Genomic DNA, 21,575 nt, shown 5'->3' on the forward strand with positions numbered 1-21,575 from the left:
ATGGCACGTTAGGAAGTCCAAAGGCTCCTGACTTCTTAGTGTTTGTATAGTTAGCATCCTCTTCAGAGACACTGAAAATTGTCTGCAGAAATCCTTTTTTTAAAGTGTACTTTGAATAAGGCTTTTTTCTGCTAAAAAGTGCAGAATTCTCTAACTTTCTTACAGAGGTCAACCACAGGGACTTTGTTTACTACGTTTGATGCTTTTATTTTATTTCCTGATTGATAGAAGATCAAAGCCTTTTTATTTTCTCTGTTTTAGTCAAACCAGCAAATGCAGATATTCACATACTTTGTGTTGTGAGGCAGTAAAACAAGGCAGATGATGTCTCAACTTTTTCCTGTGTCTTAAACATACGTGTTACTACTCTATCAAACCTAGCAGATAACATAGACCTTGCATTGGTCTATGTGAGTATATATTGCTCATAATTTAATTACAGACTAGCAATTTCAAGTCTTTACTGAGTTTCCTCTGCCTGAAAATCAGCTCGGTGCTGATACAGAAGTTCTCGTTGTGTTTGAGTTAGTGTATTGCAAATAGGTGTAGCTATGTCACCGTTATGTTGCCAGAATTAGAGGTGTGATGGTATAAAGCTTTGGCCAGCAACTAGAGTATGAACCTTTTTTTCCAGTCCATGATAAGATAATTCTGTTGTCCTGATTTCTTAACATTTCATTCTGATTAAATTGTTCCTCAGGTGGAAAGATCCTAATCTATTTTTCTCTATTCCCATGAGAACATTAATCAGTTTTAACATAAGAATGGAAGTGGAAATTACTCAATTCTTGAACATTGCCCTTGTAATAGAAAATGAATCAAAAGTGTCTGTTGAGCTACAGGCTGCTGGGAAAAGAGCAGCTGAGTTTCTTCAAATAGGACGAAGAAGCCATTTCTAGCTATGAAGAACGGTCTTTATATCTTTAATTGCAAAAAGTAGTTAATAAGTTCAGAACAGTAAATGATAAAAGAAGAGTTGATAACATTTTCTTCTCATCTTTTCCCTTCCTTATACTATGAAAAATGAAAGTAAGAAAATGTCTTTTCATGTTTGACTTCAAATAGGGTTCTTTAGAAAGTACAGATGTTCAGGTAAAATAAATGAACATTGTTTGAACATCAGTAAGATGCTGCCCTTTACAAGTTGATGAAATAGTTTCAAGTTACCTTCGTGTTTGGCCTTCAGTTTCAGCACAGAATCTCGTTAACTGTTGATGCTCATCTGTGACACCAGTGATCAGAAGGTGATGGGGTCAATGTATGAATGTTTCAGAAAGGCTTCTCAGAAAAGAAGTGTCATGAAAGCTTTTGATCAGCTTTTATTTGTGTTTTTTTTAATCACTCAGAATTTGCTGGCAACCAAGTAAATCATGAAAAGCATAATTCACAAATGTTGAGATGTAGTTGTAAAAATAAAGAGCAGGCTAATTTCAGTCTCAAAATAATCTTTTTTAAAAATTGTAAAATTTTCTGGATTGCTGTATTTGGGCAGTTTTTTTGCCTTTACAGTCTTGGAAATGTATCATTGGAAGACAGTGTGGCTGAATAGATCACATTACAGGTGTAATTCAGATGATAATTTTACCAGTGTAAAGTGAAGCTGCTAAAGAATGTCCATCTGTTTCTTTGGGGGACAGGGGAGGGGGGGAACTGAAAGTGCTAAAAGCTGTGGAATATATATTAGTCATCAAATTTGATTTTGAATTATATTCAGGAGAATGTTGTGAAGATTTGTGGAGTCCAAAAACGCTGCCTGTAGGTAACATCCCATAGGTGAGGGAAACATTTTCTCTCCTGCTCTGTTTTCTTCGTCTAAGGAAGTTAACTTTAACTTTGTTCAGTGCCATAGTGCAACAATTTTAACTGCCCCTTGAGAAGGTGCTCTGCTTATTCCTCCTAGTCCTTTAATTTTCAGTTCATGTCTTTGAGATGAGACAGTGCAGTTTCCCTGTATACTGGTAGCATTACAGAATGAGAACACAAGAACGTGATAGGTGGTTTTAATGGTGCTCCATTGTCAGTACAATGTGACAAACCGTTCTGGCAATAAGGAGGCCTGTTTCTTAAATTGACAAAAACAATACAGGGAAAGAAACTGGGGAAAAAACACTTCTCTTGTTTTTGCTGTGCGTGCGAGTGCTGGGTTGCCTGACACCCATAACTTCAAGGAGCAGGTTATGTGGTAGAATTCAAACATAAACTACCAAATTCATTACTTGATTTACCTCATTTTAGCCCTTAATCATTCAGTGGTATTGTGTCTGAATATGTTGTTAGAAACTGAAAAACTTACCTTACGTTGCTAGTTTCTCAGGGGAGTGTGGTTACATAGTGACTGATTTTTTTTGTCTTGGTTTCCAGTTGCTGTGGATACAGCCCTTAAACAGGCAGTAGCATGGATATTGAAAACTGTTCTTTTTTTTCTTCCACGGATAATCCTGAGAGATGATGAGCCTGTCACAAAAGGAGAATTACTAAGCATCACCTTCATGCACCTTTTGAGACATTAGAATAAAATCTGTTCCCTAAGCATGAATATATTCATTCCCTCAAAAAATACTTGCTCTTCTCTCACTGCTTTTAAAATGTTCCTTTCTTAGTTCTTTTTTTTCCCATATTTTCATAGAATCACAGAATGGTAGGGTTGGAAGGGACCTCCAGAGATCATCTAGTCTAACCCCTCAGCAGAAGCAGGGTCACCTAGATCACGTCACACAGGAACGTGTGCAGGCAGGTTTTGAAGACCTCCAGGGAAGGAGACACCACAACCCCTCTGGGCAGCCTGTGCTCCCTCACCTGAACAGTGAAATAGTTTTTCCTTGTGTTTAAATGGAACCTTTTGTGTTCCAGCTTCATCCCATTACCCCTTATCCTATCACTAGATACAGTAAAAAAAAGGGATGTCCCAACCTCCTGACACCCACCATTTAAATATTTGTAGATGTTAATAAGATCTCCCCTCAATCTCCTCTTCTCCAGACTAAACAGCCCCAGTTCCTGCAGCCTTTGCTCGTATGAAAGATGTTCCAGTCCCCTGATCATCTTGGTGGCCCTGCGCTGGACTCTCTCCAGCACTTCCCTATCCCTCTTGAGCTGAGGAGCCCAGAACTGGACACAGGACTCCAGATGAGGCCTCACCAGGGTAGAGGAGAGAGGGAGAAGAACCTCCCTTGACCTGCTGGCCATACTCTTCTTGATGCATCCCAGGATGCCATTGGCCTTCTTGGCCATGAGGGCACATTGCTGGCTCATGTTTACTTTATTATCAACCAGGACTCCCAGGTCTCTCTCTGCAGAGCTGCTCTTCAGCAGTTCAACCCCCAGCCTCTACTGGTGCGTGGGATTGTTCCTTCCCAGATGCAGGACTCTGCACTTGTCCTTGTTGAACCTCATGAGATTTCTCTCTGCCCAACTCTCAAGCCGGTCGAGATCCCGCTGAATGGCAGCACAGCCTTCTGGGGAATCAGCCAGTCCTCCCGGTTTGGTGTCATCAGTCAACTTGCTGAGGGTACACTCTGTCCCCTCATCCAGGTCATTGATGAAGATGTTGAACAAGACTGGCCCCAGACCGGTCCCTGTGGAACTCCACTGGCCACAGGCCTCCAACTTGATTCTGTGCCATTGATCACCACCCTCTGGGCTCTGTCATTCAGCCAGCTCTTGATCGACCTCACTGTCCACTCATCCAAGCCACACTGCCTGAGCTTTCTGATGAGGATGTTGTGGGAGACTGTGTCAAAAGCCTTGCTGAAGTCAAGGTAGATGACATCTGCTGCTCTCCCCTCATCTAGTCAGCTGGTTATGCACTCATAGAAGGATATCAGGTTGGTCAAACAGGATTTCCTCTTGGTGAAGCCATGTTGACTCCCCCGATAACCATCTTATCCTTCATATGTTCAGTGATAACATTCAGGATGAGTTGTTCCATCACTTTTCCAGGGATGGAGGTGGGGCTGACTGGCCTGTAGTTTCCCGAGTTGTCCTTCCTGCCCTTTTTGAAGACTGGAGTGACATTGGCCTTTCTCCAGTCCTCAGGCACCTCACCTGTCCTCCATGATTGTTGAAAAATCACATCAGGCAGCTCCCTTGGCACTCTTGGATGCATTTTGTCCATCTTATTTTCTAATTTAAACAATTATCCTATTTTTATTTTCCCATTAGCTGATCTGTTTTTCCTCTTCATATCCTTTCACATTTTCATTCCTCACTATGCCATTTTCCACACACGTTTTCATTGTCTTTTCCCCTTAGTCTCCATTGTTTCCTATACTTTGTGTTTTCTCCTGTACAAAATTCTTCTTTGCTTTGGGGGAAGCTCTCTCCCATCGTGTCACACCACCAATAATCATTTGTTCATGCATCATAAAGCTCAGGATTTTGGAGATGAGACCCTCTTGTCTTTCTCTTGTTCAGAGAAGATGTAGTTTAGGTCTTTGGATGCCATTTTATCCTTTTGATACTATAATAGACATGAACATTATCTTTTTCCTCTCCTGACTTTTCTGATTCTTGATCTCATTCATTTCCCAGCATTTTTCTGAAGTTTATCTTGCTGTAACCTAGATGAAAGCCCTGGTGGGAAAAGGGAAGCAACTGCTGCGTCTGGGTACCAGTGTGGTAGCAGGGTGTCAACTTCACTTTCACTTCCTATTGAGAAACTTGGAGGGAGGCTGACAGATAACCAAATTACAAACAGATAAGGAAGGGGTCCATGCCTAGATATTACTGATAACACTGTTGTCACTAAAGATGGATATGTGGAAGCTGGTGGAGAGTTTCAGAAAAGGTGGTCAGCACATTCTGTTGGTAACTAAATACCACTTCTCCTTTGAGCGCTCATCCCTGTGCCAGTTTGGGAGGGGCAATGTATGAACCTCCATCCTTTTATCTTGAAAAAAGGCTTTCTGTATCCACAGAACATTTATTCGTTCATACTGAGCGTGTTGAAGACACTGTATTGCCACCTTCTTGGTGTCTCTTCTTAGCTCAAAAAAGAACTTTACCAGTTTGCTTCAGACTGTGCGATAAGCCCACAGCCATATATGAAAATCTTCATTTCACCGCCTCTTTTTGCCCTGACCTTCACTTTAAGCTTATTTTGTCTTTTCCCTCCTGTTCTATTCTACTTTTTGGTGAGGCCGGACTCTCCTTTCATTCATGTCACACTGATCTCTCTATGAGATTCTACTGCTTGCAAAGACCAGACTTCTATAACAATGTGATTTCCTCCAATTGTTCATTTGTTAGATTTCTTTCTCCTGGGACACAAGAGATGTTCTGTTAGTAGGCACACTGAGCGTCTCTATTGTTATGGGCAGTCTCATGTCCTGAAAAATGTACAAGTTTCACATTTTGTCAATTAAGGACTGCGAGGCTATATTGCTGATTTACCTTCTGGTTATATCTAAGCAGTATACTCCTGACCTTGGAAAAAAAACAGATTAATGGAGCAAAGACAACCCTGGCACAAGAATTCCTTCTTAGGAATGTTACCTTCATCCATGACAGTAGAAAAAAATCCCTCAGTGAATATGCTTCCAGACAGTTCCTTTCTGCTTTCTCAAATGAAAGAACCAGACATAGGCATATTCTTTATCTCTTTCACTGCCACTGAGAGATACCAGTCTGATGAAGTCTTAGGCACTTGCATAGCTTACCAAGTTTTAGTACAAGTAGTCTTTCAAACAGGCAATCTGAACCCTGAAGACCTTCTCCAACTTGTATACATTTCCAGGTCTATATAAACTCTTGCTCTCAAAGCCAGGTCTTCAGATGGAAGCACCTTATTTGTATTGTTCCACAGATGCATGTATCATTGTCAGGAAGGAATCTACCAGACTGCTTTAGCTGAATAAATGGGTGATGTGTTCAGCCAAGTGTTACACAGAGTATTTTTCTCTAATTAGGTTTACATTCCAAGTAGTCTGTTACCTATGGCTACTTCTTTGGGATTTTCACAGAATCACAGAATCTTAAGGGTCCAGGTAGGTTTTGAATGTCCCTAGAGAAGGAGATTCAATAACCCATCTGGGCAGCCTGTTCCAGTGCACCATCATCCTCACAGGGAAGAATTTTTTCCTTGTATTTCTTTGGAACCTCTTATGTTCCAGCTTGTACCTGTTGGCCCTTGTCCTATCATTGGACATCACTGAGAACAGCCTGGCTCCATCCTCCTGACACCCACCCTTTACGTATTGTAAACATTAATGAGATCACCCCTCAGTCTCCTCCAAGCTGAAGAGCCCCAGCTCCCTCAGCCTTTTGTCACAAGGGAGACGCTCCACTCCATCATCTCTGTGGCCCTGCGCTGAACTCTCTCCAGCAGCTCCCTGTCCTTCTTGAACTGAGGGGCTCAGAACTGGACACAGTATTCCAGATATGGTCTCACAAGGGCAGAGTAGAGGGGGAGGAGAACCTCTCTCAACCTACTACCGACACCCCTGCTAACACACCCCAGGATGCCATTGGCCTTCTTGGCCATGAAGACACATTGCCGACTCGTGCTCATCCTGCTGTCCACCAAGACTCCCAGGTCCCTTTACCCTACACTACTCTCGAAGAGTTCATTCCCCAACCTGAGCTGGTACATAGGGTTATTCTTTCCTAGGTGCAAGACTTGCCCTTGTTGAATTTCATTAGATTTCTTTCTGCCCAACTCTACAGCTTATCCAGGTGTCATTAACTGGCCACTCCCCCCAGTTTAGTATCTTGTGACATAATTGAATAGAAACTGCCTTGAACAACCTTGCCATAAAGTTCAAAGACAAGGACAAGGGGCAATGGGTATAGGCTGGAACATAAGGAGTTCCAAGGAAATACAAGAAAGAATTTCTTCACTGAGGGTGAGAGAGCACTGGAACAGGCTGCCCAGATGGGTTGTGGAGTCTCCTTCTTTGGAAACATTCACAACCCACCTGGATGAGTTCCTGTGTGACCTACTCTAAGTGGTCCTGCTCTGGCAGGGGGATTGGACTAGATGATCTTTCAAGGTCTCTTCCAGCCCTTGAGATTCTGTGATAGATGTAGGGTATCAATAGGACAAAAAGATTTTTTGAGCTCAGACCGCTGAGATGTTTGTGTACAAGATTTGGTATATTTTTTAAGAATTGTGCTAGCTAGTAAGTGATTGATGGGTTTATTTCAGCCTATGAATGAAGCATGCATGCTGCAGCAATAGTCACGGTGGCTAACTTTAGCCTCTATATTCCTTCATTCTTTCCTTCCTCTGCATGTGGATGTAGGTGTGTGGGCACACCCCAAGCCTTTTTTTAAAACACAGATTGCTTCCATTATTGTAGAGAAAGTAGTGCCTTCTCCTTCAGACCTCAGTGAGTCTTTAAGTCGTCCTTTGCTTTTTGTCCCTCTTCTAGCATTTTCAGATCTTGATTGTTCTCAGTAATTGTTTAATGTTTTCTTTGTGTTGAGAGTGACCCTGTTTTTATTTCAAAAGAAGAGCTTTACTCTTAAAGGTTATTGAGCATAAAAACTGCTTACACTGCTGATGTTGGCATGTGTGAACTATTTTGGTTTTTACTGTTTCATTTCAATAACATATTTCAGCAGTTGGTAACTCACTGCTATTTAGATATTTCTGGGTTCTTCTTCTGAATAACTTTTTTCATGGATTCTAGGTGTGAAATTTAAAATGTTGAATTTCCAGGATGCTGATCCAGATAACAATCAATCTATGGCTACCTCCTCTACAGACCACTACTTAATTTTCTGTCTTTTTCATGGAAATTGGCAATTCCACAAGCTGGGAGACACTAGAAGTACTACAAGAATGAGCTGAATGGGTCTAACAGCCAGTTGGCCCAGTCACAAGGCTCTGGGCCTTGGTAGCTCCTTGGTAATATCATGCTCACACATCGAACTTACATTTTTTTCTTGAACTGGAATTACAAAAATTACAACATTCTCTTTCTGTCTGATGGGACTTTTGAGCTCTAGTCTTTGAATTTGGTTTAATATTTGTAATCAATTTCCACAGAGAAGCAGTGGTTGATACAGGAGTTGGACAACTTCCTAAAGCAAAATGCTGTCTTATCTCAAAGGAAATAACTGTTTTGAGGAATACAGTATGTTTATTCTCCTAAATGATTGTTCTGTATTCTCTTCCTCTGACAATTTAACTTGAGGCAATTCCCCATTGTAAAGCCCCCGGCATATAAATCTCCCCAGACATTTATAGTTTTGAATTTGAGGCAAATAAGTTTGGATGGTGGTCAGTTATTGGATTCCAGGGCTGCTTCTGTCGCCCTTCCAGTCTGCACAGAGGGTCTTGATGGGCCATTTCTTCTTACTAATATCATCTTCCATCACGTGTAGTGAAAAAGCAGCATGTAGTTCAGATAGTAAGTGGTCTATCTTAGTGTTCAAGTTTTCTGATTAGAACTCTGGTATTAACAACTGTAGGCCAGTTTCATCCATTGTTCCTTAACGCATTACCTTAAGAGGCATAATAGATACAAACGTTTTGTCAAACCCCATGGCAAGTATGACACCTTGTTTGTTGACTTTGGGATGTCAACAAATGGGACCCCCTCCTATTTGCCAGCTAAGACAGAATTTGAGTCTTTACATCCCAAAATGGGATACTATTTTTTTTCACTGTGTCACCATAGACTATTCCTTTATATACTCGAGTATGTGTTTACACAAGTATGCTGGAGAAATTGGGTTTGACTTTTCTTTGTGCCTAGTATTTGTTGTCTCAGCCTGTCAAATAAAAAACTTTTGGAACTATGAGTTCTCACTTTTGGTTCAGCCTCTACTTAGGACTCTTTGAAAAGATTTGTGCACAGGAGGTGAATGATTATCCATCTAACCATCATGCTTTAATAACAGTGCTCAAAGAGCCATGTAGTAAGGATTAGAACTGTCTCTGATTGGTGTAAAATACCTAAAATGGAACTAAGTATTTCCTCAAATACAGATTTTGTGTTCATGCTGGTGGACCCGCCTTCAGCCCTTGACACAGTGGACCCACCCACACCCGATTTTCTCACACAGCAGGTGTTGAATGTGAAACATAAGAACAGCTCCAAATCATGCAATTCCTTTAAAATCCAGCTAGTAATTGTAATCAGCACCTTCCCTTCTCACAAGGCACTCAGATTAATTCTTAGTAATGGGAACTTACTTTTCAAGATACACCTGACATTACTGGGAGAAAAAGTGACAAGCCCCATAGTACGACATGGATACAATTTTTAACTGATATAGCTGTGACCACATCTGTGATGTCACAATGCCAGCAAGAGCCCAGTTTGGATAAAGAGGATTTGACACAAGCAAAGGAAGCTAGGAAGTTTGGAAAAGAAAAGAAAGTGCTTTGAAAAGGTGATTGAAGACCTGTCTCTACCATATAGAAAAGATCCTAATTCCCATTTATTACTACAAAGTCTGGAAGTCCCGCTCAGCACTTCTTTAATGGTGGTGTCATGGTTGGGCCCAGCTAGCATAGAAACACCACGACAGTCTCTCGCTCGGTGTCCCCATTCACCCTCATCCCTGTTAGGATGGCAGAGGCCCCAGTGAAATCAGCGTAAAAAGATAACCAAGGTTGTTGTGGATTAAGACAAGGGCAGGGAGGGCTCGCTGCCAATTATGGTTCCAAGCAAAACAGATTCCACTACTTGACTTAGCGAGGAAAGTAGGAAAGTTTATTCTACTACCTACAAGAAACAGAACAGAACAAAAGCAAAAAGGGAGTAGGAAGACTGAGAAAATTACAACCAGCACTTTAAGATCTCCCTCCCCCATCCCTCCTTTCTTCCCAGGCCAGCTCACTGCTCCCGATAGCTCTACCTCCTCCACCCTCCACAGCTCAGGGGGGCAGGGAGTGGGGAATGTGGTCAGTCTCTCACAGATGGGCTCTGCCGCTTCTCTCTTCTCAGATGAGGACGACTCCTGGCATTCTTCCCCTGCTCCAACACGGGGTTCCTCCCTTGGGACACAGACCTTAACGAACTTCTCTGGTGTGGGTTCTTCCCAGCAGCTGCGGCTTCTGCCAATACAGGGTCCCTCACATGGGGGACAGTCCTTAATGAACTCCTCCGGCCATAGTCACTGCCCCTGATATGAGATCTTTAATGAAGTGAGTCACTGCCCCTACGGGGTCTTTAACTTGTTTTGAACTTCCTTCTAGTAAACTGTTCTTATTAATTAAGAGAATCACTGCCCCTGATGTGGGGTCTTTAGCAAAATGAGTTTCTGCCCGTGATGTGGGGTCTTTAACGAAATGCAAACAAATCAGAAACCAGAAGTGGGTCTGGCTCAGAGCTGGGAAGAGTTTTGAGCAAATTCTTACAGCAGCCGTCTTTATAGCCCCTTCCCCCTTACCAGAAAGGACTGATGAATGAATATCATCAGTTCTCAAAAATGCCATCGTTCAACTTACACTTGATATGAAATATCCTTCTTTCTTCTTGGCATAGTGATCCATCATTCTCTGGCTGAATGAGTGTATCCTAGCATTAAAGAAAAGTGAGTGTTAGTGTCATACACAGTTTGGTACAGAATAGGTATTTACCCTTACTCATAACAACTGAAACTGACTCTTTCAGTGTTCTGAGCTAACCACCAGTTTTTGGAAGTACCTGTGCAGCTCTTCACATACTGCCAGCCTCTTGTGTGTCTGAGTCAAATAACAGCGCTCCTTCCCGTCCAGTGTGAGAAGCAGTGGCCTGCAAGGCCAAGTGCTTGGGCGTGCACGGGTACATGAGGAAGCATCCACAACTCTCTGCACGTCCCTTGAATGCAGCAGCAGAAGCAGCCATTCCTGCCTCACCCCCAAGGAGCAGTCGTGCCCGCTTGTTTCTGGCTTCTGCTACTATGAAGGCATTGTGCCTGTGCTGCAATCCCATCCGTTGACTCTCAGGCAGCTTCAGAGTCCAGATTAAGGTGTTCCTCTTATATTTCAAAGGAAGTAGCTGATCAGGCTTCAGAGAAGACCACATGTGGATTTCTGAACTTCTGTGATACATGAGCTCCTCTGGGACGATGCAGGCATCAAAGTTCAGGATGCAGCAACTAAGAGCTGGAGACAGAGCTTGTTGGCTAAAGAGACTTGTCTGTAAGATAAAATTCCAGAGAAGACTGGAATATCGTTAGAAGTTGATGGAGTGCTTTCCTTGGTGAAAAATCCTTTCCATCACTAAGAATGATATTCAGAATACTACTACTGTTACGTTTCTACCCTGTTTCAATAGAAATAAGTTATTAGGTAAAAAAAAACCCAAAACAACAAACAATTAAAAAGCCACAAACAAACAAACACTGAAAACCAGAATGGTTTTATCCTCACAAAAAGAGGCAGGCTAGACATTTGGATTAGTGTGCTGGAAATTTCACCATTGCCATTGATCTTTCTTAGGCAGTACTCGGGGCAGCAGCTGTTGTGTCATTCATGGCTATGCTTTTTCTTTGTTTATATCATCAGTATATGTACTTGGAGTCAACAATTTGTAGAAAATTTATATCTGAAAGTGAAATAAGTGTTTCTTGCTTTCAGTACGTATTTTTTAAATGAAACTTTATATGAAAAAAGTAAGACAATATCTATGTCTGTACCAAGTAATGGCTCCTCCACAGAGCAGCAAACCTTAAAAATAATACTTTAACAGATTAAATGCAAAGCAATTTCTCTTTTCTTTTTTTTTCCTTTTCTGTCACTGCGGTTGTTATGTTAAGAAAAGGTGAAGAGGACAGATATCAGGAGGTGCTTCCTGTTTGTGCAAACAGATGGCGAGTTGGCATTAACCATATACATGAAGATAACATTATCAAAATATCTTAACCACATACACCATTTTCAAGAGGACTTTTATAAAGCATCTCCTTTCTTTTCTTTTGAAATTAATCTAATTGGAATATGCGTAGATGTGACAGCTACTTAAGCTGATATTTGTTAGTTGTTCCTAATACAACATTTTAATTGCCAAGCTCTGGATAAGAAGTGCTTTTACAAAATATGCCACGGCAGGTATGTATATAGGAAATGGGTATATCTGCCTTTCAAAAAGAGAGGAAGGAGGTTACATGAAAAGAATGTCGTAACTGAGGTTTCAGCAGGCTGTACAATCAGAAACATTTGCTAGGTCTAGATATCTTTTCCTTATTCTGTAGGAAACGAGGATACTCCTTTCCTTGTAAACAGTATTGTCCCAGACACCATAAAAAATAAAATAAAATAAAGACAGCAAGGATGTGACCTCATAAGGCCCAACTTCAGTACGTAAAGCCCTGGCAGCTATCCAAAAATAAGTCATCAGTATGTCATTTTCTGCGATGAAGAGCTTGCAATTTTCCTATTCCCTTAACCCAGTCCATTCTTAAATCTCATTCTTCAGTCATTTAAACTTGTCACTGGTTTGTTATCTTCCTCTTATAGCAGTTCCAACATCACCGGCATTCTCCTATTCCACTTCTAGTAGTGATTTATCAGAGACCAATAAGATGGTCTCCTTGGTATGTTAAAGTCCTTTCAGGCAGTACCAAAGACTTTACAGTCAAGCATTTCACTCAGTCTTCACACTGCTTAAACCAAAGGAAACCAATTGTTCTTCTTGATGACTTGTGGAAGACTGTGTTGCAGACAGAAGTGAGGGCCCAGCCACCAATTTGTACAAAATCTCTAGACTGAATTTTTCAATGCTTGTCTCATTCTAGTAGTGTAGCAGTCAGGACTTCTAGGACAGAGCTTCTGATTAGTGCCATGAAAAAGAGCATGACAGCTGTCAATAGACACTAGATCTTCATAGGATCCCATTGCAGAGTCTCATGCATATCAGTTGATGGGAACCTTCAGCCTTTTAGAAGGGCTGTGGGCAGTAGGTCAAGAGAGGTTCTCCTCCCCCTCTACTCTGCCCTCGTGAGACCACATCTGGAATATTATGTCCAATTCTGGGCCCCTCAGTTCAAGAAGGATGAGGAGCTGCTGGAGAGAGTTCAGCGCAGAGCCACTAACATGATTGAGGGAGTGGAGCATCTCCCTTACGATAAAAGGCTGAGGGAGCTGGGGCTCTCCAGCTTGGAGGAGACTGAGGGATGACCTCATTAATGTTTACAATATGTAAAGGGCAGATGTCAGGAGGATGGAGCCAGGCTGTTCTCAGTGATGCCCAATGATAGGACAAGGGGCAATGGATACAAGCTGGAACATAAGAGATTCCAAAGAAACATTAGGAAAAATTCACTGTGAGGATGAGGGAGCACTGGAACAGGCTGCCCAGATGGACTGTGGAGTCTCCTTCCCTGGAGATGTCCAAAACCCACCTGGATGAGTTCCTGTGTGACCTACTCTAGGTGGTCCTGCTCTGGTAGGGGGATTGGACTAGATGATCTTTCGAGGTCCCTTCCAACCCTTAAGATTCTGTGATTGGTGATATTTTCATGCCATAAGCAGAAAAGGCCCCTTTGAGCCTATCATCCTGTAGCACAAGCAAAGCAATGGAGGAATTAAATATGCTCCAAAAACATCCCTTTTGCAGCATCCTGTCATGATTTAGACCCATCCAGGGACAAAAGACCATCATTAGATATAAGTACCTCCTTACCTAGTCCTGAGTCCAGCCCTCAAACTATTCCCTAATCAATTTAATTCTCTTTTATGACCCACAAATGAGAATCACGAAAGAACTGCATGGATTTCATTGCATGGATTAGACTGTCAGATACTTGTCACTAAAGGTGCTGCTCAGGAAAGGAGTTTATGTACCAGACCCTTGATCATCCTCACTGCTTAAATGTCAGCTGGTTTTTTGCCTGTTTTGGACCACTCCAGAGAGCTCTGTTATGTGATAGCAGCCTTCTGTGGGGGGTAAGAAGTGGGTGTGAGCTCATCTCTGCTGATGGGTGCTGGTGCCAGGATTGAGTATATTGTGAAACGCATAAATACTCTTTGCTGATTTTCCAGTAGGTACTCTCAGATGGTTTAGAAGTATCACTTAATAAATTGGTCAGAGTGGGTATCTTCATGTGAAATCTTCCAGACTTCTTGCAAATTAAGTGTGTTAGTATGGTCAAAACCCACTGTAATACAGAAATGGCTGTAAAATTATGAAGGGGAGGTCCACAAAATAATTTCTGAGGTCAGGTGGAGTATTGGTCTGATTATTTCCTTTGCATGATTTTTAACTGTAATTTGTCATATTTTCTTAATTGAGGATGTTTTTTTCAGTTTTCTTTGAGTCAAAATAAAATTCACAGATCTTCCTGCATTTCTGCTGTGAATGGGTAAGGTTGACTAGAAGGCTTTACATAGTCACACTGGAAATCCATAGCCTTGATCTCCATCTTCTGTAGATCTGAGACATTAGCTGCACTTCCCGATTTTTCCTTACCTTTACTCTGTGGGATTGGCCACGGTACCAGCCCCATAGTTCCTGCTACATTTCCCTGAATCTCTGCTCTTTTGAGCCTGACGTTGTGCACATCCATCATGTAATTACAGGCAAGTCAGTGAGGAGAAACAATTTTCTTTCAGTTAAGATAAAGAAGCCGAATGTACCTGATTTTGGTGCAGTAATTCACAGATGAGAAGTGGACTGTAATATTTGGATTAATCCTAAACATCAGTGTTTACATACCATTAAGACTTTCGGTGTTTTCTTATCTTGTTTGTCACAGTTTCCCAAAGTAATTGATCTATTTGGAGGGCAACTGAAAAAAGATCTTACTGATGGTATTTTAATCTATCTAGGCTGCTATTTCAGGAACGAGTTAGCAGTCTTCACATGGAACTCTTCTGAATATGTCAGTCCACATCTGTAGTTTTATCAAGATATGGACTGTAAACCTTCAAAACTAAATAGTTCCTTTGTAAGGAATCTGCATTTTTCTTACATAAAGCAATCAAATTCTGTGTATGATCATTTAAAATGTATTGTAAGTTTAGAATAAGGTAGGAGACAAGTCTCTTTGTAGTGTTAAGTGACAGTGCACAGGATGGGAAGGCTGCAGAACCAAACTCAAGTAGGCAGCTGTGTAACGAAGCTGAGAGGACAGCTGGAAAGGGACGTTGTTTTCAGTCTTCAGATACACTGGAATACTGCTAAATCAATACATTTTTTGTAGATTTTATGTGAAATATACATTATTCTGTATGACCTCTGGTACTTCAAAGGAATGTGTCATAGTCTTATTTCAATTTAATAGGAATGACAGGTGGAAGTGTTGTTTTCTCCTCCTCAGGTCTTTCCAAAAGAAAGAAAACAGGTGAAGCAGCAGTTCAGCACAGTGAACACTGCAGGAACAGCGAGGTGTCTGTGCTCATCTATAGAGCTTAGTAGACTTTCTGAAACTCAAAGTTAATGAATTAAAATTCAACTTAATTCTGACTTGGGGGAATTTCTAGATGGGGAAGTACAGGACATGTGATTTTCCAAGACCAGAGAGTATGTAGTGCAGTGGTGTCAGTAGAAGGTCTGAGATCCCTCTCTGGGTTTAAACTACAAATCAATTCTCCTTTTTACTGTGCTACGCTGTTTGGCTAACGCAAGGCTTATACAAAATCCTTTGGTTAAAACCTCATGACTCTTACACCAAATAGAGGTACGTAATCGTTTTGGTTTTAAATTCAAAATCACTAACAGTGGAAACTATGTCTTGAAAACCAGTGATGACTCCTAGCTACTGCACATCTTCACAAGGGAAAAAGGCATCTTAGTATCAAAGGGACTGGAACTCTCCACAATCTCGAGTTTCAAATCTCGTGACTCCCCAAATGCTTTTTAAGCACGCTATTGCACTGCCCCCTGCGGTGTCTGGGCTGGTTGGGTCTCCTCTGCAGAGAAGGGAAGAAAACAAAAGAAAGGGCAGGAGAACTAAATAACTTTTTTTTTTTTTTTGGTCTAGGAGCAGGTTTAACTGCTGCTGATCCGACTGAGCAGAGAACATTTAATGCTCGTGGGGTACATAAAGGCAGGAAAAGTCTTCACTGAGAGAAGAAAAGAAAAAAAAACCTCTTAAGAGGAAGATCTTCTGAGAAATGACATAAAACTAAAATAGAGCAACTAGAGGAAGGAAGTCCATGTCCTATATATACAGAAAGGGAGGGGGATCTTCTCTATAGTAACAGAGGGAGCAGAGGAGGAGGAAAAGGACAACATGAACCGTAAAAGAGTTTTAACAAATCACATAGAAAAGAGAAATTGAGGATTTACTCTTCTTCCCTGTTTGCAGGGCCTGTGGTTTTGGTGTGATACAAAATACCTTTTAAAATGTTAGTTTAAACTAATAAAATGAGGCTTAATTATTTATGGACAATTACAAAACTTGTACTTTATTATTTGTACTTAATATTCTAAATGCCTTACTGTCACAAGACTTGAAGGTTGGTTGTTAAAAGTTCCAGTCCTGTGATTTACACCATACGTACATTAACACAGTGTATTTGTATTATTACTATGTAGTTGCAAAGTGTTTTGGCACTGGAACACGGCCAGATTTTGCATTGGTAGTTACTATACAGAAGCTAGGCGAGGTGGTCTGTGTCAGATCTGTATCAGTCACGTTGGGGTCACAGAAATAATCATTTGCATGGATATCCCAGATATCCTGAAGGTTGAGCTTATTTGGAGTTTCTTGATGTGATTTTACAGATGCACTGAGAATCCATTTTTGCTTTGTCCCCCAAATTCTTCCTCGCACTCTTTTTCCCTGGTTAACTCCAGTGGCAGTTTTGCAAAGTGCTTGCAGGACCTGCTGTTACATCTCTGGCCAGGCAAATCCCTATCAGTAAAAAGAACAGTCCTTCAGCCTCAGAAATCTAGCATTGTAGCAAACCAGATCTTTCACAATGAATGTAAAACATCGTTTTCTCCTTCTCTTAGTAACTTGCCTTAGTTTACGGTGTTTACTTCTAATAACTTGTAAAGCAATAACCAGTCCCAATTTTGTCTTCACAAGTACTATACCCTTTTTTTATATTTTAAATAAATTATTTTACTCAAAACATTTGCTTTTTGCATTATGTGTGCCGGATGATCTTTTTGTTTAAAAATACCTGTAATTCTTTTTGCAAAGACTGACAGCAGTGTCTGGTTTCAGGGTGGGATGATTAACTGGAATAGACTATTTCCTCCTTTACGTCATAGACATAATGCGAATTATCAAGATCGTCGCCCATCTGAACAAGACACACCTCCACCTTCTGAGGTTTCTGAAGAGCAGGTAAATGTGCTTTTCTATTTTAAAATGGTGTTTAAAAATGGTTAGGAGTTACCTGCACTATTGTTTTTACCATCTGTTGACAGAGTTTCTTAAACATTCCCAAAGGCAGCACAAATCAAAGTATCAGATCATGGTCACAATACAGAGACAGCAAATTGTCATTACCATCCAAACCAAAGTTCATAATCTGCTTTTGTGTGTAACTGTTTGCCTTTTGCATTTAAAGATGAGACAGTTTCACTAGTGGGGGCTATTCAAATGTGATGTGTTTCAAAGAAGGCAGAATGACAAACAGATTGCTTTATTTGTCTTGTAGACATGCAAATTTTCTTTCACTAGAGGTCTCCAGCTTAAGCTTCCAATTCAGTCATGTAGTTTGTCGAATGTTATGCCAGCTGTGGGCTGCAACACACACTTGGTCTAAAACTTGCATGTTTCCCTCAGTAATGCATTTCTCTGATTTCATATACTGATGCCACAAAGAAGTTTGCATCTTTTCTATCAGGTATAGATTTAGATTCACTGTATAGATTTAGACTTTCACACTTTTATAGCCTTGGTCTCCAAAGGGGGGATGATTTATTAGAAAATTTAAGAATTTAAGATTAGTCTTATTTCTGTAGTCAGGATTTAATGCATGCAATCAAGTTCTCCAGGTTATAGCCTATCTGCAGTTGTCTCTGTTACAATCATAAGGGCTCTGCTACCCTTGAACAAGACTAGGTTTCAACAGTGAGTTTTTCTTTCCTTTTTTAAAAGAGATAAATCAACACTTACTAACACCACACTGTCATTTTTAGTCAGTTAAAAATGACCTTGTCCCAAACAGAAATCTTTGCTATGATCCGATTTCTAGTTTTGATTCAACGTTAGGCTATGCTCAAAATGTTCAAAACTTTAAATACACTGGTGATTTTGACTGCAAACCTACTACATCCAGAAAGGAGAGGGAAAAAAATATCAACCAATAAAAAGAAAAGAAAAATAAAAACCCTACACCAAAGAACATATTCTGAGACAAAGCCCAGAAACTTAGTTTTGGCCTGCCTGAAAGCCTGCTCAATGCCAGGTATGGAGCAGACCAAGAGATTTCCCTGCTGGGTTGAGTTGTCTGTTTATTTCTTTTATTGACAAGTTCTGCTTATGGGAACTTTTACTATTGGGCGGGAAGTAATTTAATAGTTATTACTCTGATTTATGCTGAATTCTTATCCAAAATCTTCAGGCATAGATTTATGAGCAATGTGCTCTGATATTTTCCCATGCATTGCAATTGTAGAGCTCACTCGATTGCTGGCATTTGCATTGCTGTCTAACTAGCCTGCAGAGAAAGAAGTCATCCAAGCATCTTTGATTTCTCAGGACTGCACTGATAACTGCACAAGTTGTCTTAGAATGGCAGAAATGCAAGGTTTTCTTCTGTTCTTCAGATTAAAAATTGCAACCGTTTGCAATGGTTTTGGTACAAAAATCTCTGCATTTCTTGTGGGTTTTTTAGCACCTTAAATTACCGTTACCAGTATTCATCTCTGTTTCCTGGAGCTGAATTCAGTTGCTGTGGTTAAAATAACTCAGATAAAAAGAGCTTTTTATTGTTACGGTCTATTCCCTATGATGCTGACAGGGAATAAATGGGAACATTGCAATTCCATCCACCGCTTCCTAAGGTTAGAATTCATGGCAACTGCAGTAGAAACCTTTCTTCTGAAAGGTATTTCTGTGGTTAGCTTTTATTCCACTGCCTGCCCTTTTTCTCATAGAGATACACAATCTTAGATGAAAAATCAGACAGAGGAAGTTTTAGAATGTTGTGGGTTATGCAATCCAGTTTGAAGTTACGCTGTTGTTGCAGAGGTGTCGAAAGCAGTGTTTCCTTTCTTTCTCTGCAAGACGGTGAGAAACTGACATTGAGTTGTAGATGGGGAAAAGGGGGGAAAAGCACAAAAATGATCAGTAATGTATTTGATATGCAGGCAACCAAGGTAGCTACGTTCAAACGCTTTGTAACAGTGCATTTAGACTAAGAAAAGGAGGACCTACACCCCTGGGCCCACTTGGTATGTTTCTCAGTAAGCTGCCAAAGTAGAGAAGATTGAAAACACAGAAAGTTCTGGAGATGTCTTAAAGGAAGGAGAGGTTGCTTTTAATGGCATTTTTCTTTTAAAAGATATTTGAAGTACTTTCAATACTAGCATACATTGATCTTGTCCCCTGGGAAGAGTCTTCTTGACATGTAAACAGCTGCTGCTATGTTCCTGCTCAGCTTCATTCTGCTGCTGCAGGCTCCATACAAGCAGAGGAGGAGCAGCAGTAGCTCAGACAGCTCCTGTCGCCCAGGACTTCCAGGTTCAGGGCCTGTGGTGTCTGGTCACAAGGCTGTTTAGAACAGGGTGAGGCGTGGTTCACGCTGCTTGTGGCCACAGTCTTTCGCTTCTCCCTCCGCCTTGTATTTCCCCTCTCTGGAAGATTAACAATAAAAAAATAATGAGTTGTATTGTGACTTCCAGTGATACCTACATTGAGAACTGTACATTTTCAATGTACTTAGGATTGGAATTTAAGCATAAATGAAATTTGACTATGCATACATTGCTTTTTACATGTGGTAATTTGATATTAGAACAGAGCAAAAAGGTTAGGAGTTGAGTACGTGATATTATAGAGAGTGGTCAACTGATTATTGGTTACCAAAAATCCCTGTCTTCACGTGCCCTTTTCCAGGTAATTCTTCCATCAAGTGTCATTAGCTTTGACTATTTTAAGAGTTTGTAAAATCCTTCCAAGATTTTTACTGAACCCACTTAAGTACTGTGCTGCCTGTTTTAGGTCTATCAGGTTTGTTTTAAAGCCACCTGGAATGACTAATTTTGGGTTTTTTTAATGTCCTCTGGAGAAGTCTTTTCAAGGAAAGTAGAGCTAAAAATGTGTGGACAGGTTTTCACATCTGCCGTAAAAAACAGTATTTCAGTCAGCGTTGAGTTCTTGAGGTCCTGTTTTTGTCGAGAGCAGCAAGCTCCAAGGTCAGATTGTAGTTGTCATGTGTGTTTGGTGCTGTACTTTCTATTTTATTCTTCTTTCAAAACTGGACCAGCTAGGGAAATACAGGCGTGGCATTTTCAGCAAACGGTTGGTTTTGAATAATGTATCAGAAAGAGTCATCTCTGTGGCAATGTTTTCAAGCATGCTGTCCCAGATATGTCTGTGTGATGCTGCACAGCCATGCCTACTTATTCTCAAGGAAGGTGAGCTTTTGAGTGGCCTGATCAGTGGAAAAGTGATGCTGTGAATGTGCACATGGGGTGAATAAAACTCTGTTTTTAAAGCAGTGCTTTGTTATTTCTTTTCCAGGTTGCACGACTTATGGAAATGGGATTTTCCAGGGGAGATGCTCTAGAAGCTCTGAGGGCATCAAATAATGACTTAAATGTTGCTACGAATTTTCTGCTGCAGCACTGATGGTTTTCTGTGTGAAGGAGCTTCACTTGATGGGTTCCTAACACGTCTGAAAGAGGATCAAAGCCACCTGCTGGACAGACTCACCAGGGACCTCCCCGCAAGAGTGTCAGAGAAGAGAAGCTGGCTCCTCGTGACTGGTGATTCAACGTGATGTTAATGAATGACCTGAACTGTTACCAAGCCTTCAGATTACTTGGTGGTTTCTAGACTGGTTGTCCTTCTCAAAGTTTAGTTTCTACTTATTACTGGATATGACCTACATTTATTTTTCAAATAAACTAGGTGGGTTTTTTTCTTGTAAATCCTTGTATCAGACTTAATGACTAGGAAAAGAAGCTCCAACAACCACAACAACTAGATTTACCTGCAAGGAAAAAAATCACATTTTCTTCATTTACCAGTCTTAATTCCTCTAGCTTACATGTTTAGTTTTACAGTACTTGATTTTTGATTACAGGAGTAAGAAGTTTGAAGATCACTTTCAACTCAATAAAGAGCTATGGACTAGTATGTCATCCTTTGGAAAGTTTTATTAATGCCTGTAATATTTTGTTTCTTGAATTCCTTTTTAAATAGAAGTTGTCATTCAGCACATACCACACAGATAGGATGAGAGAAAAATCCTGTGCGTATTGCAGGTGATGGTAAGTGACCACTTACCACATTTTTACAAACTGAGCGAATGCTGCTCAGGTACAGGTTATGAGGATACTCACTGGAAGCAATAAAGAGGAATGGAATGATATGATGAGATCAGAACGGAAATGGTTTGAATGACTTCCATGTCTAAGTCAAACAGAATAACGATGGACGTGTGCTCAGTGTCTTATGTGCTGGTACTATTTGTTGAGCTGGCTACATACTGTCTTAAAAGCAAATGATAAAAAGCTAACTTTTCTATATATAGTTCTAGTTTTCTACTGTCCAATATAGGGATGACCCTG

General features: G+C 40.7%; 1 protein-coding gene across 1 annotated transcript in view; it reads left to right on the top strand.

Moving 5' to 3' along the window:
* Positions 1-21,138, top strand: part of UBAC2 (UBA domain containing 2) — a 105,548-nt gene extending 84,410 nt beyond the window's left edge. Inside the window, exons 8-9 of the mRNA XM_061996246.1 lie at positions 17,053-17,175; positions 20,524-21,138. Of these exons, the coding sequence (XP_061852230.1) occupies positions 17,053-17,175; positions 20,524-20,631 (231 nt within the window). The 3' untranslated portion in view covers positions 20,632-21,138. The remainder of the gene's footprint in view (positions 1-17,052; positions 17,176-20,523) is intronic.
* The last annotated feature ends 437 nt before the right edge of the window (positions 21,139-21,575 follow it).

Source organism: Colius striatus, chromosome 1 (assembly GCF_028858725.1).
Source record: "Colius striatus isolate bColStr4 chromosome 1, bColStr4.1.hap1, whole genome shotgun sequence".
Classification (NCBI taxonomy): Eukaryota; Metazoa; Chordata; class Aves; order Coliiformes; family Coliidae; genus Colius; species Colius striatus.